This window comes from Rhinoraja longicauda, chromosome 9, assembly GCF_053455715.1.
Source record: "Rhinoraja longicauda isolate Sanriku21f chromosome 9, sRhiLon1.1, whole genome shotgun sequence".
Classification (NCBI taxonomy): domain Eukaryota; kingdom Metazoa; phylum Chordata; class Chondrichthyes; order Rajiformes; family Arhynchobatidae; genus Rhinoraja; species Rhinoraja longicauda.
In genome coordinates this window covers 43,551,679-43,568,402 of record NC_135961.1, presented here as the reverse complement: position 1 = coordinate 43,568,402, position 16,724 = coordinate 43,551,679, and the positions used below count along the sequence as shown (strand labels likewise).

At 40.2% G+C, this 16,724-nt stretch overlaps 2 protein-coding genes across 17 annotated transcripts in view; one reads left to right on the top strand and one right to left on the bottom strand.

Annotated features, from left to right (window-relative positions):
- Window positions 1–4,194, bottom strand: part of sdccag8 (SHH signaling and ciliogenesis regulator sdccag8) — a 272,774-nt gene extending 268,580 nt beyond the window's left edge. For 5 of the 6 annotated variants that reach the window (XR_013547645.1, XM_078405349.1, XM_078405348.1 and 2 more), the window contains exon 1: window positions 3,983–4,127. Coding sequence is in view for 4 of the 6 variants with exons in the window: in XM_078405349.1 (XP_078261475.1) it covers window positions 3,983–4,046 (64 nt within the window). In the remaining 2 variants the exon portion in view is untranslated. Of the gene's footprint in view, window positions 1–3,982 lie in introns of all 6 variants that reach the window. The other variant, XM_078405351.1, reaches the window with a different exon arrangement.
- A 287-nt stretch (window positions 4,195–4,481) lies between these two features.
- cep170aa (centrosomal protein 170Aa) overlaps window positions 4,482–16,724 on the top strand; it is a 90,913-nt gene continuing 78,670 nt past the window's right edge. For 7 of the 11 annotated variants that reach the window (XM_078405344.1, XM_078405339.1, XM_078405338.1 and 4 more), the window contains exons 1-4: window positions 4,482–4,618; window positions 14,861–14,987; window positions 16,040–16,182; window positions 16,664–16,696. In XM_078405344.1, coding sequence (XP_078261470.1) covers window positions 16,078–16,182; window positions 16,664–16,696 — 138 coding nt within the window. In that variant the 5' untranslated portion in view covers window positions 4,482–4,618; window positions 14,861–14,987; window positions 16,040–16,077. The remainder of the gene's footprint in view (window positions 4,619–14,860; window positions 14,988–16,039; window positions 16,183–16,663; window positions 16,697–16,724) is intronic. The other 4 variants (XM_078405345.1, XM_078405346.1, XM_078405347.1 and 1 more) reach the window with 1 other exon arrangement.

Sequence of the window (16,724 nt, the reverse complement as noted above, 5' to 3'; positions counted from 1 at the left end):
TCCCCCCCTCCCCCTCCCTCCCCCCTCCCCCTCCCTCCCCCCCCTCCCCCCCCTCCCTCCCCCCCTCCCTCCCCCCCCTACCAATAAACAATAACATTTCATAATTACCTGACATACTCATATATTGGTCTTTTGCAAATCATGTGCTATGACACCCAGATCTCCCTGCACCAACTCTACAATCTCTCACCACTTAAGCGATTATGCATCTATCTATTTTTTTCTTGCCAAAATAGACAATTTCAAGTGTTCCTTTAGTACCAGTTAGTAATTTTGTGCCCATTCATATAACCCAAGGTCCTCTGTAATCTCATTTTGCCCAAGTCACAATTTATGTTTCTATTCATCTTAGAGCCATTTTAGCAATCAAAGCTCCGATGCTTTCATGCAAGTCAGTCACACAAATCCCAAATAATTGAGAACCCAATCTCTGGGCACACCTCACGAAGTATCTTACCAACGCGAAAAAACAAATGTATGCTTACTCTGTTTGATGCTAACCAGCACAAAGGACCCCACTTGAATGGCACCACGTACGCATGCTTTCCACAGTACATTCACACCTTCTATCATCAAGACAGCTGTGTATGCCATTCACAAAATGCACTGTTGATGCCCACCTACTTGAACCTTTACCAACAAGAGGAACACGGAACCAGGTGCATGGGAACACCAGGACCTACAGATTCTTTTCAGTGTCATAAACTATCCTGATTTGGAAAGATATTGCTTTCACTATTGTTTCTGGATCAAAATCCTGGAGATCCCTATCAAGCAGTACTATTAGAAAAATCATTGCTGGAGAAGGTCAGTGGGCCAGGCAACATCTGTGGAGCAAAAGGGACAATCAATGTTTTAAGTTGAGACCCTTCCTCTGGTAACGAATGGAGTGGGGAAAACGTGTATAAAGAAGGGGGTGGGCCGTGGAGCTAGAGCTGACACACAATAAATGGATCCAATGAAAAGGGATGAAGAAGTTATTCATGATTCCACTTTCCACACGAAGACATATGGAAATCTGGAATATACTCACTCAAAAGGCTGCTGGAAGAAAGAAAATTTAGGAGTGCAGGCTTTAAAAAAATTAAAGACAACATATATAGATATATATAAATATGCACCCGGATTTGTGTAGAGGAAACAGAGTTAATGCTACATGTCAATAGTCTTTCAACAGAAAATAAAATGGTTAGCTGTTGGTGTTAAAAGATTTAGATTAAAGATGAGTAAATGAAGTTGATCTACAAATCAAGCTGATTTAAATGAATCACAAAACAGTCAATTCTGTTTTTATGTTGCAAAGTAGTGTATACAATGTTTAACTGTGACTTAATTAAAAGTTCATAATATTCAAGCAGCTTGACAGTAATGAGACTGGAAGCCATTGGAAAGTAGAGCAGGAAGCAGCAGAAGACACTTAAAGAACTCCTCACATTCAGGAGTTCAGGAAGCAATGAGGGAATATTATGACTTGAGGATGCTAGTAGAAAACAAACAGCTGATGTTTTTTTACCCATTATCATGGAGTGAACTGTGGTTGGGCTTGGCACAGATCAAAACCTGAAAAAGCCTTGATGTGGTCTTGTGGGGTGGTTAAATCTGTTGCCTGCCAGAGCAAAAGTGCAAAGGGAGAATTATTATTTCTATACAAAAAGTTAGGATCAAGATTGCAATATCAAAAAATGTGGCAAAGCAGGCTTGAATGTTAAATTTAATAGAGAATTGTAAATGTATTTAAAAAGGGGAAAATGTTTGGGAATAGAACTTAATGAACAGCTTTTACAAAGAGACGACATGAACATAATGGTCTGAGTGGCATTTATCTCTGCTGTATAATTCCATAAACCTGAAACAGTCTTGAGGAAAGGAAAATTCGATTAATCTAGATGGTAGAGGGTCATTGTTTTATGAAGAAAAAGAGTTTCACAATTCCATGTTGCATCATGATTGAGCAGATCAGGAATGCAGTGCTAAAGATAATCAAAGGAGAGAGAGTTGAGAATTAGAAAGAAACTAAGAATATAACAGAAATAATTGGGATTGTAAACTTGTAGTGAGCGAGGAGCAGAATAGAAGAAAATAACAACTTTACATAGAAAACCACAAACCAGTTTATATTTATCTTGCCAGAGTGTCAAAAATTACACTTGTCATTTTAAATGAGTACAACGTCCAATACAAACAAAAAATTATGGAAAAACTCAGTTCAGGCAGCATCTGTGGGTAGAGGAATGTGTTCATTCTTTAACCAGTTCAAACTGAAACATCAACTCTGTATTGAGACATATCCATTCTCTGCGAGTACAGCCAATCTGAAAGGAACATTGAAAGTGGTTCTATTTATTCACAAAATGCTGGAGTAACTCAGTAGGTCAGGCAGCATCTCGGGAGAGAAGGAATGGGTGACGTTTCGGGTCGAGACCCTTCTTCAGACTGATGTCAGGGGGGCGGGACAAAAGAAGGATATAGGTGAAGACAGGAAGATAGAGGGAATTCTGGGAAGGAGGAGGGGAAGGGAGGGACAGAGGAACTATCTAAAGTTGGAGAAGTCGATGTTCATACCACTGGGCTGCAAACTGCCCAGGCGAAATATGAGGTGCTGTTCCTCCAATTTCCGGTGGGCCTCACTATGGCACTGGAGGAGACCCATGACAGAAAGGTCAGACTGGGAATGGGAGGGGGAGTTGAAGTGCTCGGCCTAAGGGAGATCAGTTTGGTTAATGTGGACCGAGCGCAGGTGTTCAGCGAAGCGATCGCCGAGCCTGCGCTTGGTTTCGCCGATGTAAATAAGTTGACATCTAGAGCAGCGGATGCAATAGATGAGGTTGGAGGAGGTGCAGGTGAACCTTTGTCTCACCTGGAAAGACTGTTTGGGTCCTTGGATGGAGTTGAGGGGAGGTAAAGGGACAGGTGTTGCATCTCGTGCGGTTGCAGGGGAAAGTGCCCGGGGTTGGGGTGGTTTGGGTAGGAAGGGACGAGTGGACCATGGAGTTACGGAGGGAACGGTCTCTGCGGAACGCAGAGAGGGGAGGGGATGGGAAGATATGGCCAGTGGTGGGGTCCCGTTGTAGGTGACGGAAATGTTGGTGGATGATATGTTGGATCCGCTGGCTGGTGGGGTGGAAGGTGAGAATGAGGGGGATTCTGTCCTTGTTGCGAGTGGGGGGAGGGGGAGCAAGAGCGGAGCTGCGGGATGTAGAAGAGACCCTAGTGAGAGCCTCATCTATAATGGAGGAGGGGAAGCCCCGTTTCCTGAAGAACGAGGACATCTCGGAAGCCCTAGTGTGAAACACCTCATCCCGGGCGCAGATGCGGCGTAGACGGAGGAATTGGGAGTAGGGGATAGACTTTTTGCAGGGGACCGGGTGGGAAGAAGTGTAGTCCAGATAGCTGTGCGAGTCAGTGGGTTTATAGTAAATGTCCGTCACTAGTCTGTCTCCTGTGATGGAGATGGTGAGGTCCAGAAACGGGAGGGAGATGTCGGAGATAGTCCAGGTATATTTAAGGGCAGGATGGAAATTGGAGGTGAAGTGTATGAAGTCAGTGAGTTCTGCATGGGTGCAAGAGGTAGCACCAATGCAGTCGTCGATGTAGCGGAGGTAGAGTTCGGGGATGGGGCCAGTGTAAAGTGGTTTGAAAGTGGTTCTCTTATGCTTGCTGGGGTGCCACCTCCGAAATGTTTGTAAAGAAAAGGAGCTGTCAAAATCTTACTTCCACTTTTAATACATTACATACGTTTTTTCCCCAAAGCGTTTACCACCCTAACCCGACTGTAATCTGATTAGATCCTTAGCCCAATCAACAAATTCAGATTCCAGAAATGTCACAAACTTTGGGCTCTCCACAGATGACACATTAAAGTTAAACGAGCACACAATATTTATTTAATTCACGGTATATTCTATCTCCAATAGTTGTCCCGGCCTTTGCTGTGCCTTTAACCGACATCTATTTTGCAATCAAACCCAATCAAGTCACTCACCTCTTAAACCTTTCAGATACGTATCTAAATCTTCGTCGATATCAGAATCGCAGGAAGGGTTCATTATGAACTGAAAGAATAACGAAAGGCTGAAAATACCTTTCCAACAAAGAAACGTTAAATTGTAGGCGCTCGGATTTTTGGTTGAACTCCAGCGCTGCTGACAGGACACTGCCCCTGGACCAATCAGCACCGATTCAAATTAAACTTTCGGCTTCCTTCACCATAGAGACACCGGGTTCAGAAGAGGGCGCTGGGCCGCGATTGATCCTGGGAAATGAAGTTCAATCTGTGGAATTAAGCGCTGCAAATTCTGCAAAAAAAATACAACTCCCAGAAACCCATGCGCAGAAAAACACCCGAGCAGTTGTCTGCCCCTGTTGTTCATTCTGCCATCGGCGGCGTGACGTCTCTTGCCCGTCAGTCAATGGAGAGACGTTATGTTCATCGGGAACTGCGCCCCGCCCACTCTCAGCCCGAGATCTCTCCGAGGTGTCTCTCGGCTGGGCGCATGCGTTGATCGAGCTCTCTCTCTGCTTGAGTCTCCACTATGTGGAATAATAACGTTATTGCCGAGCAACGGGACGGTTGATGATGTTTGCCTGAGTCGGGGCAGAGGGCGGCTGCGCTGCTAGGGTGAGTCGGCCTTACTGATTTACGGAGGTAATAAATGACTGGCTGGGCGGGTCGTACAGTTTGAAGTGGAATGGAATTCGGGCGCTAACGGTTGTGTTTGAGACGCTGTCGTTCGCCGGGATTGGGGGTGGGGAGGTGATGTCTGGCTGGGAATCGCGGCGGGCTGACTTTTATTTTCGTCTGATTACTGTCGACGTATGTACTTTCCCTTCGCATCCCAATGGAAGCAGCGGGAGGGAGAGGCGGTTTGGGTTCAAATGGCAATCCGTTACTTAGAAGGATCGGCTTTTATTTCATTAATGCCAGGGCTGCCACTTACCTTCGCCCAAAACATATTCTTTTTATGAGCTCAAAATGTACAGATTACAACAAGTTTAATTAACAGCGTAAAAACAAGCCCAAGATTGTATTTGGTTTTTTTTTTGCATTGACCTTGCCCGCCCCCTTTCCTTCAGTTTATTGTTATGAGTTTATAATTAAGCATCTGTAAATTTGAGTAATTTTATAATTTAACACGTCAAACGAACACACGCAACCGTCACGTTATCATTGTAATTTTTCCTTCCGTTTCCTAAACAAAAGGGGTTTGTAACGCAGCGTTTCAAATGCGAATTTGCACCTACTTAATTTAGTTTTTACATTTATTAGTGGTTCTATACTGTGTATAGAATCGCTAGATTTTCTATTAACAGATGTGACTAATGATCCTTCAGTCGAAATCTTTCGGAGATTGCTAGAAAGAATACAGTAATGCACAAATCACACAGATATAATTGGTAGCAACTCTAAGCACATTGCTGGCATCCTGCCAGCAGTAGTAGGGCCATGGCAATCTTACGGAACAGATTTTTCACTATTTCCCATTTTTTATTATTGAGTATTGGTGATCGGATCATATCTTTTTACCTCAGAAAATATTGCGTTGTCCTAGAAGCAGCGCATATTTGAGATATAAAATGAATCAAATAACGTTTTTACAGGAAATGTTTCCTTTTCCTGTACATTCCCTTTCCCGCTGAGGAGTTGGGTCACATGAAACTGGCTAGATTTTTTTTCCTTTCTGGCTTTCATTTAAGTACGTCTGTAAGTCTTCTCTCAAGCCATTCTGAGGGAGATTGGGTTCAATTCATTTGAGTCGGATATTCGCATTTTGTCAATGCATTGTTCGTGCTTTATAAAGGAAATGTGAAGGAAAATAGTTGGTTGTCATAAAATGTAGGGAAACCTAGTTGGAATGGATTTGGTTACTTTTCTCATAAGAAAACCACTAAGCTATAAAGATTTCCATCTGAAACAAAAATACTCTGAACATTAAATGAGAACGGATTTCTTGCAATGCCTAAAAGTTGCTGTTGGCTCTGGTGTGGCCTTGTGCTCTCACAATTCAGTCAGAATAAGCAGGTTACCTGTATTGCTACTTGGTATGTTTTGCTTGAACCGGGATATTCATCAAAAGTTATCATATAGTAAATCGAAATACCTATTTCAGTTGAAAACAGCAACTTGAAATATAAACATATTGACAACTAACAGAAGTTGTTAGAACCAGAGTATAAGCAGTATCAGGAGACAGGAAAAAGGCTCTTATTTCAAATTATTCAGGCAAAAGGTTATCAGTCATATTGTGATGAAAGGCTGCTGACTTGAAATGTTAACACTGTTTCTTTTTATACAGATGTGGCCTGCAGTTGAATATTTTCAGCATCTGCACTTTTCTTACTTTTGAACAGTATTAGTAGTCACAGACTGAAACTTGCTTCTGGATTTGAGATTTTTGCAGTGATATCCAAGATGATGATTTTTTAAAAAAAGCTTGGCAGACCCTCTGATTAATTGGGTAGAATTGTACACATGTCTTATGTATGATAGAAATACACTACATGCCAATCATTTGCTTTGGATTCATAAAGCATGGAAACAGACCTTTTTAGCCCATGGCAGCGACCAGATACTTTTCTAAACCAATCCCATTTTCCAGCAATAGGCCCATACTATTCTATGTCATGACATTTTTGTCCAAATACAGGTGGTCCACTGATTTTCCAGCATCCTTGTTTCCAGAGCCTTTCTGGATTATCTGTTTTGCCAGACCAACAGAGGTCTTGGCGTCAAAGAGTTGAAAGGTCATGAAAAGGTTGGTCTAGGCCACAGAGTAGCCAAGATACTGGCCCATAAAATCAGCTATGGGGACGGATCTGCCGGCTCCATCTGTGCCAGAATTCCAGAGCCCCGGCTGCGGGGGGAGGGAGGGGGGGCAAATTCAAGCTGCTGATCGGTGAGGAAGTTGGCTATGGGAATGGATCTGCTGGCTCCGGCTATGCCAGAGTTCCAGAGCCCTAGCCACAGGGGGCAAATTTGACCCGCCTATTGGCCGTGGAAATCCCAATGAAGTCAAGATCGGCTGCTTCACCCAACCTAGGTGCCACATTTTCGGGGATTTCAAGTGTGCTCTCATTTTGTCCAGGTTAAAAGAGGTGCCAGACCACCAGATGTCAGAAAATCAGCGGTGGACCTGTATGTCATATAAACAGCTACCTGGCTTATAAACGGGTATGAACCAGCATCTGCAGTTCCTTTCTACACGCGTCTTAAAAGTTGTCAGGCTACCTATTTCCAACACTGCCTTAATCAGATACTTCTTCATTTGTGTGAAAGAGTGAAAATAATTCCTGCTCTGATCTCTTATCCTATACTTTAGAACTATGTTAAAGACACTTCTGCTGATGGGAAAGGTTTTTCACTATTTACACTACCTATGCCCCGCTTTATCTACCCTCTGCTTTCTCCTCAAAGGAAAATAAAAGGCAGTCGGGCCAGTCTTCCAAACAAATGAACCACTTCATCCCAGGCAGCATTCTTCTCTGCATTCTCTTCAGTGCAAATTTAGCCTTCTTTTAATATGACGACCAGAATTGCATGCAGTGCACTAGCTGTTGCACAAAGCTGTAACATAATCTCCCTGCAATTGTATTCTGTATACCTATTCTACCTATCAAACCACCTTAGAATCTGGTTCTCAAGCTGAAGACTGTCTTGTTATTGACAGCACCATCCATTTCTTTGTATCATCAGCATATATATTAATTTACCTTGTACAGCGAAATCAGTTTTTCACAGTCCCTTGGTACACATGACAATAATAAACCAATACATTGCTATTTAGATTGCTAATGTATATAATGAGCGGAAAGTGCCTTCCCTGTAGGCGGCGGCAAGGGGTCGGGATGAGAAGATGTGACTGGTGGTGGGGTCATGTTGGAGTGATGGAAATGTCAGAGGATAATGTGTCAGATACCGGATCTTTGATAGAGTTCCCCTGGTCCTCGCCTTTTGCCTCACCAGTCTCCATATACCTTCTCCCTCACCTCCATTCATGTACCCCAGAAGTCCTTCCAGGTGAGACAGAAATTGATGTGTGCCTCATCTGCTGCATCCGGTGTTCCCGAAGTGAGACCAAGTGTAGACTCGGCGACCGTGTTGCCAAACACGGGCGCTTGGTCTGCCCATGCCTGCAGGATCTCCCGGTTGCTACCCATTTTAACTTCTCTTTCCATTGCCATGCTGACCCTTCTGTCTTGGACCTCCTCTATTGCCAGAGTGAGGTCACGGGCAAACTGGAGGAATAACACCTTATATTTAGACTAGGATAGCCTACAACCCCACGGTATGAACATTGAATGTTCCAATTTTAGGTACCTACATAACCCCCCTTTCCCTTCTTCCCCCATGTAACACCCCAAACTTGGATGACAGTCAAATTATGTGATAACAATATAATATTGAAGGTATAATGGGAAAGGCAGTTAATAGGTGTGGAGATGGATGAGGACTAGAGAAGGGAAAGCGAACTTCCTTTGAGAATGATGAAAGAGAAAGCTGGGGAATAGTGCATGTCTCACATTGGAGCGGTTCAAATTTTTCAAAGCATGAAAATAATTTGACTTTCCAAATCATGAATATAAATATTTAATTGTTTAACCGAGCTTTCAACTTAGGAGTATTTTGTAGGATGTGCTGCAGTAGGAGTATTCTGTTAATGGTATTGTGGTTGGAAACAATTAATTATTGTTGAAAAATTTGTTACTGAAATGAAATGGTTCAGAAGTCCATTCAACGTGCAATGACATGCTGGCCAAAAGTGAAATTTGGATTAATTCTGTTTGCCTGTTCTTGATCACAGAATCAGCAAGTTATGGTCCATCAAGGGTTCAACCAGCTACTTTTTTCAATATTTGAGAGAACTACTCTTAACACTTTTTGGGCAGTGAATTCCAGCCTCTCGTCACTCATTGGGAAAACTGACCTATTCTTAACATCCCTCAAATCCTCCAACAGTAAAATGTTGATAATTTGGTAAACCAGGATTTTGCTGCATTGGCAAATTTTCAGGACAAATGATCGATTGAAAGGCACAGCATGGAAACAGGCCCTTTGGCCCACTAAGTCCATGTCGATCATTGATCATCTGTTCACGTTAGTTCTGTTTACCCCATTTTACCGTCCACTCCATACACACTTGTGGCAATTTATGGAGGCCAACTAACCTACAAATGTGGGAGGGACCTGGAGGGAACCCATGCGGTCACAGGGAGAACTCCAAACTCCTCACAGACAGCCCCAAAGCCAGGGTGAAATCAAGGTCTCGAGCACTGAGGCAACCAGCTGTGCTACTGTGCTGCCAACTGTTCACATTTAATTGGATGTTCACATTTAATATACTGGTATCGTTTTTTGTTCTTAAGATGTTATATGGTCACATAATAAATTCTGCGATGCACACATTACATTTTATGGGAACACTGCAATTGTGACCAAGTCATTCTCAAGGGAACATGGGAAATATTACCTCGTGAACCAGATCTCTAGCTATTGGGATTTCTGAATAGAGGGATAGCAGATTATTGGAGTTTTATTGAATCGACTAACTTAAATCCATGCTCTTGTGTCTGTTAAGGAAAATGGGGCCTTGATGTTTACTCATTCTAAATATCGGATAATTTTGCACACAAATTCTTGATTAGTACAGGTGTCAGAGGTTATGGGGTGAAGGCAGGAGAATGGGGTTAGGAGGATAGATCAACCATGATTGAATGGAGGAGTAGACTTGATGGGCCGAACGTCTTACACAACTGCAACATGACAGTATGTTAACATTACTGGCAATGTTACTGGAATGGACCTCAATGCATGGGTTCATTTTTTAATATTCTGTACCCCAACCAACCACCACTCCTTTAACACAAAATTAATGAAATTTATAACAATGTAAGAGGAGGCGTTACAACTGTTATTCACTTATCAATCCAGACAGAACTAGTAATTATCCCTGTGGAGAAGGGTCTTGACCCGAAACGTCACCTATTCCTTCTCTCCAGAGATGCTTCCTGTCCCGCTGAGTTACTCCAGTTTTTTATGTCTATCTTTAGTAATCATCCCTGGAAGGGTGTCTATTTCTTAAATAATACCAGAATTCTTAACACAGTCTTGTACCTAGAATTTTCTTTCCATTTGTTGATCATTCTGTGTGCAGAAGAACCTTTAGATGTCAGTCTTGGATTTGCTTTATGCTGATTTTATTGTGGGCTATTGACACTATTTTCATGATTTAAATTTATTTTTCTGGGTGTGCTTTTCATGGTGAAAAAAACAAGATGATCCGTGGCAAAAGGAAACCATTTGAGTAATCCTGTGGGTAGGTTATGACTGACTAAATTAATTAAATGTTGTGAGGATGCAGTAAGGATGTCAATGGTTGTCCAGTATCCAAGTAGAACCAAACTCCCATTCCAATTTTTTTTCCCTGAAAACTATTCTCTGCCTTGGCCTATCCAATTCCATTGTGAAAGGCACTATTGTTATAGTAATTAATTTCTAGATAATAACCATTTTGTTAAGAAATGCCTGCTGTCATCCATTAATGGTTACCCAGAATTCTTTATTCTTCTAATGATTGGAACTACTTCCCTGCATTTACTCTAGAATAAAAATGTAAAAATAAGAAGATTTTAAAACTACTTGACTTTCTATTTGCAGTTTATCTGTAGCTCGACAGACCCCATTGAAATCGGTGAAATATGGCATGTTTTACTTGCTTGTTCATATGTGAATGAAAGTAGCAATATTATCATTTATTATGTGCATCTTAATGCAATCTCCATCCCCGAATTGAATCTTTTGTTGCAATTGGACAGGACAGGTTCAGAATCGATTCTGGAAACCAAATAGTACATTGGCTATTAATACAAGGGAATTGGTATTAAAAGTAAGGAAATCTTGTTCCAATTAGACGGCTATTGGTAAGACCACTCCTGAATAAGTGAGCAACTGTGTACTGGTAAGATATATTTATTGAGTAAGAAAGTAGTAGTCTCCTCGACTGCTCAAACCAACTCCACCATTCAACATGGTCGTAGCTAATCTGCTCCATGTTTTTCTCCTTTTCTGTACCAATTTCCCCATCTTAACTTCCTGAATTTTCAAAATTTTATCTCCACTGATATATCCTCCACCGATATATCCCCCACTGTGGAAGCAAAAGAAAGATTGGATAGATTGGAGTACAAAAAGAGTTTAAAGTTACACTTTCTATACCTGAATTATGAGGGACCTAGATGGACTGAGTATAAAGGACATTTTTCTCTTGTTGAGTTTTAAAAACCACTGGTTCGGGGGAATAGATTTAAAGTAATTGATACGATTGAGGGGGAAAGCATTCTTCCATCTGACAGATGGAAGAGGTTTGGAACTTGTTGATCCACAATAAATTTAAAAAGTGCCAGAATTATAATTGAAGGAGATTGACCTGTAGGCCACTGAACAAATTACTGGAAAGTTGACATGGTGAACTGAATTGCCACCTCCTGTTTCATACATTTTCAATGATTCTAAGCATTTTCAATGTTGTCTTCATGCCTTCAGCTGACAAGACGCTAAGCTTTGGAATTCCATTCCAAAACCCCTCTACTTTGTACTATTTGGAATCAAGTTTTCGATCATTGCCGAAAAATACTCCCTGTGGCTCAGTGTCATGGCAATATGTCTGTGGAGCACCTTGGCCTGCTTTATTATGTTATAGCTAATATATTAGAAGTTGTTAGGAAATTGTAATGGAAATTACTTTCCATAGTATAAAACAGTACATGGTAAATGTTATGCCGTTGTGGTTTCTTTTTAACATCTAGTGCTGTATTAAAATGACCATTCAAAGCTGACCATTGCGCACACAACTGCTGCAGTTTCAATTGGAAAACCTCCAGTTGTTTTTAAATTGTTTTTAAACCCTTCCTAGATTGTCAGATTATACAGAACACTTTCACAATTCTATCTTCCTAGTGAATATTTGCAGTTAATCTGTCTTGATTAATTTGTATATTTTAATATGGTTACTTTTCTGATAAAAAGAATGCAAGTATTTTTCTATTGTTCTGCACTCATTTTCCACGCTCGCTTTGACCACTCTTAACATTTCTGAATGTTATTCTTCAACTGGTCTGCTTTATTTTTGCTTCTGTTTGATTTATATTGTTTGGTTTCTTATCTATTTGCTGGGGTTATGCTTTAGTTTGTATATATCCCTGACCGATAAAGGCCAATGTACTGAAAGCTGCCTTGACCATCCTATCTACCTGTGACTCCACTTTTAATATACCTGCAATCCTAGATCCCTCTGCTCTACAACAATCCCCAGGACCTTTCCATTCACTGTGAAGGTCCTGCCATGGTCCTGTAACTGTTCCCTGCCACTTAATAGCCCATGCCTGATGCTTGCCCAGGTCGTGCTACTTTGAGGAGTGGGGGTGCTGAGGAGTTGCAAACCGAATTTAATATTGTTTAAACATCAGTGAATGTCTTCCTTTTGACTACATAATGGAAATAAACGTATTGATGAAGCAACCATGGATGGTTAGGCCTCAAACTCCTGTAGTGATGTCCTAGGGCCGATTGATTGACCTCAATGACCATGAGCCATCTTCCTTTGTTTGAGCACTGGAATGTTTTCAGACTTTTATCAATGTTTCTTAATGTTGCACATCAAATGCTGTCTTTACAATAAGTACAGTCGATCTTGCTTCCTGTCTTCTGGAATTCAATTATTTAGTCCTTGTTTGAACTAAGACTCCAAGCTCTGAAACCTAGTGGTTTTGGTAACCTGAGCTGGATATGAGCAAACTATTAAAGAATTATTAAGTGCCACTTAATAGTGTTGATAACGCTACCTTCCGTGGCATTTTGATGATTACATTTAGACAGATTGGATTTGTCTTGCTTTTTATGAACAGGAATTTCTTCAACAATTTTCTAATAAATAGGTGGATGTTGGATAAAGCTGCTAGAATAGTGTATTGCATTTTTAATTTGTATTCTGTTTTGTGAATCTAAGAAACGCTCGGAATCACAATGCTACAAATGAAGTGCATACACTGACTTGTGGGTAACCAGTGAAGTAGTGATGATGTTGGCCAGTTGCAGGCTCTTGCATCAGCTAGCTGCTGCATATTTTTTCTCAACATTGTTACTTTCTTGTCTCAGCGGCCCCTGGCTTTATGGATAAAGCAATTCTTGCAGAAAGAATTTGCTGTTAGATTTCAGCTTGACCGTTTGCTATTTTAGTGTAATTTTAACAGAAATTGTAATAAATGAATCCATTGAGATTTCAGGCATTTCTTAGATTCACAAAATAATTGTGCATCAATGGCATTAGCATATGTCTATATCATAGTCGTATAATTCTGTTTTCAATTAAAAAAATGGAAGGAAAATAAACACATCACAATAAATAGGAGGAAAACTGGTCTATTAAAAAAAATAAGGCTACCCAAATAGTGGTGAGGCACAGCCATCAGCTGATTCAATTCTTTAAAGTAGATTTGACTGTTTCTAAAACCACTGAACAAGATCGCCTTTGTGTTCAAACATTAAGAGGAACCAAAATCTTGAAGGCATGGCTTTCATTTCTATATTTTTTAAATTGTAAAATGCACAGAAGAGTCTTGGATTACTTAATTTTCTTTATAGTGAAGGCAGCTGATCATTTTCAGAATATGAGTAAATAACAAGTTCACTCTGCTTTGTCATTGATTGCCCAAAGGAGGTGGGTACCAAAGCCTACAACACTTATCATTGTAAAAGTAAATACATTGTCTTGTACACATAACTTACTTACTGTTGTATTTCTTGAAGAACAAAATCATTTAAAATAGTGTCTTAGATCCAGATCATTAGATCAACATAATGTAGGAATGATTGTCACATTGCATGGAAATTGTCCCTTTGGCTCACTGTGCAGTGCCAACCATTGTACACTCATCCCATTTTATTCTCCCCATCAACTTTGCTTAGATTCTAGAATTAGTCTGAATACTAGCAGCAATTTTCAATAACCAGTTACCAATCCAATGTCCTTGCGTGATTTCCCTGTGGCTGCATAGTTTTCCTCTGACATTCCAGAGTCCAAATGGACAGCATTGAAGGTCAGGATTGAAACTGAGTCACTGGAGTTGTGACAGCAGCAACTGTATTGATGATTGACAACTGAATATGAGAAAAACGATAGACCTGGCATTCTAACCATCTAGAGTTCCCCAAAACATGCACTTTTTTTCAGATATAAGGGAGAAAACAAATTAACCCTTCACATCTCGGATGCCCGGCAAATTGGGGCAATTTAAAATTATTGTAAAGATAAATTTGCTAAATTGACATATTTTTATGCTGGGACACTGTTATTCTATTTAACATGCAACTCTCAGCAGAATGGATGATGTGTTCTTTTCCTCATCTACAGCCTATGGAAGAAATCTGGGGCATTTCAGCTACACTTGCCTGAATTAGCACTCAGTGTAGTTGTGTTTGGGAAAGCTACAACAGCTTCTAGTTTATGAAGATGGGGAATTAAGATTAAGGTTTTGAAATCATCCAACAGACAAACTTAACTGCAATGAAATATTTTTATCATGAAATCAAATTGTTTTCTTGAAGAGCTCAAATTTATAAGACCTGCAATTTGAGATGGCCTTCATCTTTAGTTTAAGAATCGGTTATTTTCACTCTAAGCATTAACATTAAATGTTTAAGTGGTATGGATCTGGAATCTTAAAGACTTAGTTGGTTGTTACATTTCTGTTACATTTAGCTTTGATACTCATGGTGGTTATGTATTTGTTCACCTAAAATTGAAAATGGGCACCTTTTGCATTTAGCTCTTGTCTCATTTTGCTGACACATCTTGTTTCTGACCAACAGCACAAGATCTTCAAGAATCTACTGGCAGCATATGTACTAACCTGTGGATCAAAATACTGGACGATTACTAGCCACATGATCTGTTGGATGTTTGCAAAAGACAATAATATCAAAAAAGAAATGCAAGGTTGGTCAATAGAAGCATTTTTCTGGATCATGCAACATGATAGAATTAAAGTTCTGCAGAAGATTCAAAAGGCTGTAGGACTGAAGGGGAAGGTAATGGCAATGGACAATTTGAAGACAATGAGAATTAAAAAATTTGGGGGCGATATTCTTAATGGTTCTATTGCGGCTCATAAAATAATAATTTCCCCTGATTGACCTCATCACTGCCTTCCACGGGAAATGATCTTTGTAGTCCGGGACGACTGTGAACTGATGCTGCAGGTAACTGACTTGAGAGGTGATGCTGTTTTTTTGTATGAACCCAGAGTTTGGATTCTAATTTTTTGAAACATTAACTAAAAACATTAAAGCAAATGCAATCTGCTAAATAAGCAGTGTGACAAGATTCAAGAAACAGTCCAGGATTAGTATGTCACTGTCAAACCTAGCATTTATTTGCACATTTGAATATCTGGTTAAATTATCCCTGTATTATCTGCATTATTTCATCATCATTTTGGCCAATTGAGGAAGAGAGTGTTTGAAGATCAAAAGTCATGACCTGCTGGGCAGCAGTGATCCATGTCTTCCTGTGTTACAAGGATTCCATCAATGTAATCTCAACAAAACCCTTCAAATTTAAGTGAAAAGGTGAACCAACACCAGAGACAGATTCTCTACTGCTGTATCAAGGGAAGAGATTATCAGGAAATGAGTAATGTACTGATTCATTGCTTTGTCAGAACAATTTTGAAATATGCACAATATCACTCCATGGGAAATCGGAGAAATCTCTTTTAAAAATGCGTTTAATTACTTTTGCTGTTGTTATTTTCAATGGCTGTTAATTTTTGAGGCTGCAACAATCATGCAGCTGCACATATAACAGCTGGTAGCTTGAGTATAAATTTTCAGCCATTCTCAAATCCAGCACTGTCATTTCCTGAGATAGCTTCTAACATCTGGCTTTAATTGGTGCACAGAATACACTAATGTTTAGGCAGGGTGTATGTAGTTCCAGCTGTGCTGTGAAGAATAAGTAAACCTTAAAGTATATACTTTATTCCACAGGATGACATAACCTGGAATCAGGTTTAGTAGCAGCAGAAATGAGCTTGATATCCTGGTTTTTGGTGAGCAACGGAGGTACTCGTCACCGCCTACCACGTGAAATGATCTTTGTAGGCCGGGACGACTGTGAATTGATGCTGCAGGTAACTGACTTGAGAGGTGATGCTGTTTTTTTGTATGACCTCAGACTCTGAGCAAGCCAATTCAGATTAACTGATTTTATTTGCACCCTTTGACAGCATTTACTAAAATAATTTGTATTATTTACATTGAATATATTGTCTATTAACAATTAAAGATAAGCTTGATCCTTTTCCATTGTGTATGCCTCAGCTTGGAAGTGGGAAGCTGCAGATCTGAAACAATCCAAAGTGAATATTGCCACAATCTAATATTTGTTTAAAATTCAACTTCATTGACTTCAGATGTATTTGGGCCAACAGTGAAATTGTGTTTTTTCTAAAACATGGATTCATTACCATCTTTTTGTATGCCACAAAAGTTTGTTTTTTTATGATTTGCCAGGCATTAACCCCAAGAGTTTTCCAGCATTTGTAAAACTTTTGTTTTCTTTCCCATCCTTTTATTTTATTTTGGATAACTTCATGTTTAAATTTTTTCCAGATGGCCAAAGTGTGCAAAGTCCTGCAGATACGAGTGAGTAGGAAGAATACATTAACAAGTG